General features: G+C 41.3%; 1 protein-coding gene across 1 annotated transcript; it reads left to right on the plus strand.

The window, feature by feature from the left end:
- Positions 1 to 419: 419 nt before the first annotated feature.
- Positions 420 to 674, plus strand: RB195_010573 (uncharacterized protein; the record flags this gene model as incomplete). Its single annotated transcript, XM_064191648.1, has 1 exon — positions 420 to 674. One exon carries the CDS (start codon positions 420 to 422, stop codon positions 672 to 674), a length of 255 nt encoding a protein of 84 aa, XP_064049231.1.
- Positions 675 to 7,278: the final 6,604 nt, after the last annotated feature.

The following is a 7,278-nucleotide window of genomic DNA, read 5'->3' on the forward strand; positions in this document are numbered from 1 at the left end:
TCTTTCTTGCCGTTTTTTTTTCGGCAATTAGGAAGAAATGGACGGAATCACCCCCTCTCCATAATCCACTATCCCTTATAAGAATACTCCACCTAAAATTTGCACCACCCCAGATGGGGTGATATCTTTAAAACGAGAAGAAACATTGGCATCCTCTCCCAAGACCCGAATAAGCGGTTGGACACATCGTAACAATAATATGTAGGGTGTCCCAAAATTTACGCAAGATAAGAATTAAATAGAAAACACTGTTGTTCCCAATTGTATTTTGTTAACGAAATATAAAGTACATACACTTATGTAAGGAATAGCATCAAAGTGTTAATGTTTGTTGCGCATTTTGGGCCATAAGTGTTTCATAAGTAAAATGATTGTATCAATCGGTCACTTACTCAGTTGCTGGTGCTCGATATCGCGACATGACAACCGAATTCTTAATGCCTAAATTGGAAGAAATTGATGTGGAGGACATGCGGTTTCAACAAGATGGTGCCACATGTCATACAGCCCGTGAAACGGGTCAATTACTGCATGAGAGATTTCCTGGTCGTGTGCTCTCTCTCGTTTCGGTGATCGACGAAAGAGTGCGTATGTGCCAGCAAAGCCGTGGAGGTCATTTGCCCGATGTGGTATTCCATAACCCTCTTTATGCTATGTTCTTTATGCTTCAATAAGAAGAATAAAAATTGAAAAAAAACTGTTTCCTATTTAATTCAAATTTTCCGCAATTTTTTAACACCCTATAGAAGGCAAGTGTTCTCTCCTGGCGACCACCACAACATTACCTACCATCTCACAGCTTAATCTAATTGTTTAGTAGATAACAGAAGTAAAACCAGAAGAACTGTTCGGCACTGATGATCCTTCTGGGAAGTTCCAACGTGTCGATTTCAAATCCGAATCGTCTGAGGTTAATGGCAGCATGCGCGGGATATTTTGCACAATGACTTGGGGAAGTCAATATATATATATATATATTTATATTTATCGACCCAGATATAGAAAATTTAGTTGACATTGGAGTGTGCGGAACCATCGCGGCAATTCAGATGAGGTGAAGGGGAAACCTCACCGCGAGAGAGAAACAAACAAGGAGAACAAAGCGCAGAAGCAGTAGTTTCTATTCTGAGACAGTACACGTAGAAGTATCAAATCTGCGAGTGGCATTTCAGCAAAGTTTAGAAAGAAAATGCATCAATGGTTCGTGAGATTATCGACTGCGTCATGGCTATATCGTTTCACGCGGAGAACAGCATCTATCTTAAGGATGCAGGTGCCAGAGTATATCGAACTGCTACTGAGTCATCTCAGGTCATGCCGAACGTACGATTTCTGCTACAGTCGCACTTCAATGAGCTCTTCTTGGAGCTGAGCAGATTCCACGGTCGGACGCCTTCTCCGTCGCCATTTTATCACAAGAACTACACTTTCTTTAGTTTAGTGCTTTTTTGTGCACGCCATTTTCTATTTTCTGCTCGAAACTGCAGAGATTCGTTCACTGATCCAGGCTTATTTTGGTGCAGTGCAAAAGTGGGGATGGGGATGTAGATGCTGGGGAGATAGTGCTGCGCCGATAGGGTTTCGGCTCTATCGACAAGCTCCCGCAATATTCTTTCCGCGTAGAATGAGAGGAGATATAAAATGAATGTCGAAAATTCATCGTGACACTAAGAAAACGGCATGCAAAGAATGTTGGGTTAGCGGATGGCTTTCAGTTTTTTTTTCCAAAGGTAGAATACAGATGGAAGTGAAAGTATTTCTTCTTCAATTGTTATACACTATTTGACAGAAAATTGCCTGCTCTACACAATTATTCAACATTTCTAACTTTTTGAATTCAATCGATCTTTTGTTTTTGGATAGTTAAAGTCAATGTTTGAATGGACAAGCTTAACATTTTTGATCCCCCTCTGCTCTGTGCATTTCATAAATGTTGGTAAGTGCACCCGAACCAATAAAACTGAAAAATAGGGACACAACAGCCTCGTAAGGTAGGGCACTTTGCCAATACTTTATTGTTTTATGTGCATTTTCAAATCCGAAAAAAACGCCTACGAATTTTTTCTGAACCCAATTTGTTTCACCATTTTATAGCACGCCAAAATAGTTAGAGTAAGAATTGCGGATGTGTGAGTGGGATTTTGGTGGTCTTGTTAACATGAATGGTTTCTGTGAATCAGTTCTAGCACTTTATATATTTGAATTTAGTAAGTTTACAAGGCCTTTAGAGGAGTTAACACTAAGTAACACTAATTCAGAGAGTCTTCTCCGGATTTTAAAATCCTCGGTGTGCCTGCCGAAGTGGCTGTTGCAGTGACTTGTACTGAAATTATTTTGATATTTTCTTGGAGTTTGTCAGTTTTTTTCTTAGTTTTTGTGAGTGATTTCTATACTATTTCTCCGCACAAATGTTTGCAGTCTCGCATATCTGTATGTGCAGAGTTTGGTAGAGCTCAGCAGGACCGCTATGAGTTTCAAGTGCTTTCACATTACGGATTATCCTTTAGTTTTTCTTCTTTTCAACTTTGCTCGTCAACATCAACCCCTTCCCTCCGTCCGTTGTTCCAAGTGCTCACCGTCCCAACTTTATTGGAAGTTCTCTGCTGGAGTGTTCGTCACGGTGCTCACTTTTGTATCCACCCTGGGTGCGATCCTCGAAGGGCGAAAACTGATAAATCAGTAGGGATTTGACAGTTCCATTTATTTTTTTAATCATTATTTTTATTTTATTCCATTTATTTCTTTAGATTTTAAATTGTCAGTGAAAAACGCATCCACAGAGACTCTTCTCGGTTACCTCTTTGGAACTTGTTTTGCTCCAATACATTTGTTTAAATAATAACCAACCCTCATCAAGTTCCGGAAGTGAAGGGCACCGCCTTTACCCTACTGGAGCTTTCGAAAATTTTGCAAGAATACCGAGAGGGCGGCGAGCACAAGCCGAGTGGAACCCCCACCTCTCCCACCACATCTTTTTTTTTCGAAGCAGCAGCGCAAACAAGTGCTTACTAGTTACAAATCGTACAACAATTCACAAAATATTAAAGTTCGAAATCTTCAGGACTTCTGAGGTCTCCTTTCGAAAACAGTAAATTTGTTGAACATTGTGGATATGGGTTGTCACGCTGTAATTAACCCTCGCTGTACATCATTTGCTCCTTCCGCTCAACTTTTCTCCCATACAAGCTCCTTGCTTCCAAAACATCTGTGAGAGTGGACTCAACAACCTGAACGTTTTGAAAAATTTATCCGAAAAGAATGAATAAAGACCCCAAATTGTCTTCCCACAAAAAATCTTAACTTTGATTACCTTTTTTCTTATTTTTCGCTGCCGTAGAAAGAAGATGGCTGCTCCTCAAATCACTACGCCAAAGGCATCGGCTCGTCCTCTCCCAGTAGCTCAGTAACGTGAAAATCGGAAATGAAATCCAGAAATTGAATTCCGGACTGAGGTGGGAAGGACCAGACTCGACTCTCCTCGTAAAACCTTGGGTCCCACAGATAGATCGGCAATGTGAATTTCCCAAGCTCTTGTGATGAAAGTGGATAGAAGTTAAAATCCAAGATGGGTGTTGCGTTGTCTTTACCTCACATGTTCCCCTTGAAATCAGAATCGTTTGAGGATTCTGATCACGTGAGTGGCCTGACAATCAATGCAATGACTTGTGTTGGCGAGACAATGTGTCAAACTAACTTTCTATTCTTCCGGACAAATTGATCGTACCAATTTATCGACCTCGGAGGGATGAAAGGCCTGGTGGACACCAGTATTGTTTCGAACCTTCGATCGGACAGTCACAGCCGAACCTACTAACTACTCCGCAACACCCTTCGGATAATCGCCGTCACAGTTTTAGCCCAAGCACTTCAAAACTTTCATAATAACGCCTTTCCCCTCAAAAGCTCAACCTCCTGCGATTCGGTAACGTTACTGCCTCCATATCTGGGATCAGGAGCCACATACAATGCGTGAATTCATCATAAAGAAGATGGAGCATTCTACTGTGTGCGGCCGTGTCTCTTTATTCGGCTCAAAATCAGCCTGAGAATGGACTTTTTAGTCTACTTCACTTAGACAAACGAACTACAGTTCCACTCGCCATTCATGTGTCCAGGTGAAATGGATTGAAAAATCCGTCCACAAGCTGACTCTGAGGCGGATGAAAAGACACGGCCTCACACAGCAGTGTGCTCCATCTTCTTCCTGCAGAGCCATGCTTTATAAGCGGAAGCTTTCCGTGGCAAGCGCAGTCGGTTAGCGACAGGTCTCAACGGCGACTCTGCAAAAACCTCAGTCACCGCGGTTTTGATGCATTTTGGAAGATTAATGTGCTGCTGTGGACTGCGTGGCCGGGACAAAAACTTACTGCTTCATCAAATTGCTCCAACAAAGCAAAACAATGATTTCACGGTACTTTTTTCACAACCGTGCCACCGTCTAGCCACAGGAGATTTATCGAGATTTCTGAGGCACCGTACACATTTTCACTTATTACCCAGAAACGGTTTGCTCACCGAATAAAGTTAATAGTTAAAAAAACAAGGCGAAGAAAACGGAAGAAGAACTGGGGTTCTCCTTTGAAGACCGTGCTCGCAGAATTCCCCAACGTCAGTCCTGTTGTTTGCTCTTAGGCAGGGCACAGGGCATAGTTTGCAAGTAACATAGTGAAAACGGGAAGAATCTCATACAAACTCAGGAGACAGGGGCGTCAGGAGTGCCCGAACCTTGAATTTAAACCAAGTACCCAACGAAAAAATGTTCGAAATCGGTCGACGACGTCATTAAGTAGAATCAGTGAATTAGTGATGAGGTTGCGGGCTAAAGCTACACTTAAATCTTCTTCTGGAAATCCTTCCGATTGATCTCCGGCAGACCTTTCGCGTTTTCACTGACCTCTGCTTTCAGCAAACGACCCTCCGGCTCCTATGTATTGGTAGGAAAAGCCAAACATTGAAAAAGTTCTCTGAGTGCTGTGCTTGAAGTAGGTGCACGCGTTTGTTCCATTCTTTAGTAGCGTTCCTTCTTGAGATGTTGCAGCTCCTGCTCGATCATTCATAAAAGTGGTATGAATTGGAAAAAGACAAAGTGCCTGGTGTTGATCAATCCGATTCGGATGCACCGCCGCGTTCACCTTAGTTCAGAATCGTTTGAGGCTTAAGAAGGTCTTGGTTGGGGCTTTGCATAAGTTTTATCTATAGGGCGATTCTGAACCACCGACCAATCGTGCAGTCGCAGCGGAACCTCTTACAGACTGCGCCACCCTAAAAGTGTTATATTGCACAGTTATTCACACTGGTTCGTCCCAACAAAAATTTATCCAGCTACAGGGGAATTTTGTCATTGATTTCGGCTGTTCAGTGGAGAGACAATGAACGAGCAAACATGCAGGTCACCAAGACTATTTGACTACTTTGTCGTATACACTGTAGCTACATAAGAAAACATCTGCTAGCACATCTCCCAAGCGGATCGAAATAGGATTTTCTCACATTTGTATCAGATATTCTAGACCTAACAGTCGCTCTTAAGGCTCTAGTAATCACAACTTCAAGAGAACTAGACAGAAGTGTGTCGAAATGAAAAGTAAAGCGGAGGAGAGTAGACAATTTAGTGAAATTTACATGAAAAATGCGTCATTATTCGCCCTTTACAAAATTCTACTCAGTGAGTCGTTATCAGCGATGGTAATTTGTTGGCAAGGAAGGTAGTTTCCGCCGCCTTAAATCCTTGCACAACCATATCCCAGAACCCCAAAAAAGAGCATGTTTCGAAGAAATTGTGCAGCAGGTGGGCGCAATATTTTTTGAGTACTCGAGATGTTCTGATGTAGAGATGGTGTATAATTTTTCTAAAAATCAAGAGAGTGAAATTGCTGCAGTTGTTCAGTTCCGTTCAATTTTTAATGCTGTAAGATGTAGAAGGCACAGCTCCTGGACGGATGTTGTTCTCTGCAACTAACCACAGTATGTCTGTCTACCAGAATTTGCATAACTTCTGCTCTCAGTGCTCACTACAAATTCGGCAAAATCTGTGAAGACAGAAATAGCAGAATTATAGCAAGCATCAAGACAGAAAGCGAATTACACATCCGAGAAATTATGGAGATTATAATTTCTAGTGATTATCGAAAAGATAAAATAATCAAACTCTCAAATCCCCCTCTTCTTAACCTTTTCATCTTCTTAACCTTTATTCGTGAATTCCTCGTCCATGTATTCGAGTCCATTTTTGAAAGAGTAACAGAATCGCAGCGTTGAGTTGATACAATGGCTTATTTTTAGTTGATTTTATTCAACAAAAAAAAACTCTGAACAGTTGTTTTTTTATGAGAAGTTTCCCGTGTTAATTTCCCAAGTTCCACTTTACAGCTCTGAGATTTTCCTATCGGAAGATCTTTTTAAAATGTTTCTGAACTAAATTATAAATAAAATATTCTGGAGATCAGAGTACCAAGTTGAAAAAAAGAACACTTACGACGTATACGTGGGTGAAAAAACTCGTTTTTCTGTACCTCATTGGCATATTTTCCAGATCCTGCTACATCTGATGTTCGTCTGCATCTGCATTTTCTCCAGAGAAAAACTTGGTCAACAAAATGGGCTGAATGAATCTCATGCTTCAGATCAACTAATATTTCGAGGAACGAGCGAGGAAGCTGTTGTGAATGGGAGTAGAGAATCCGAGTATGTAGAGGAGCATCCTGTTGTGCAGTTGTATGTATTTTCATTGTTTTATTTGTTGTTTAATTGTTTTTTATTGTTATTTTTTGTCGTTGAGAGAAGAATTTTTTTTTGAAGACTAGCAAAAGCAGCAACGTTTTTTAGCATCCTCATGCTACAAGCTTTGCAAGATTTGATGTTTGCATTCCATGCTCTCCGTGCGCTCACCTTGCTCTTATTACTCTTCAACGAATGTAATATTACCGGCCATTTCCTGCATTCATCACCATTGATGCTGTCACGGTAGTTTCGAATGTCAACGCTTCTTGAGTTGGTTTTCGACAGAGAGAAATGATAATTCGCTTACATGACAGATCCACGATTCAGTCGACCTCAGAGTGAGGAGAGCTTTCTTCAATAAATCACTAATCACACTGCCACTCTTCTACCTTTGTTATTTACCGCCTTTTTATCAAAGATCTCCTAATGGCACCAGAGCAGTTCGCTACTTTCTGCTCAAAGTATTCGTGGTATCCTCCGTTATTAGAGAATCCTTCTCACATTCGCCCTGAACAGGTCCCAGAAGGATGCTCATAGGAGTTGCCGTTTAACACACAA

This window comes from Necator americanus, chromosome III, assembly GCF_031761385.1.
Source record: "Necator americanus strain Aroian chromosome III, whole genome shotgun sequence".
In the NCBI taxonomy this organism is placed as follows: Eukaryota; Metazoa; Nematoda; class Chromadorea; order Rhabditida; family Ancylostomatidae; genus Necator; species Necator americanus.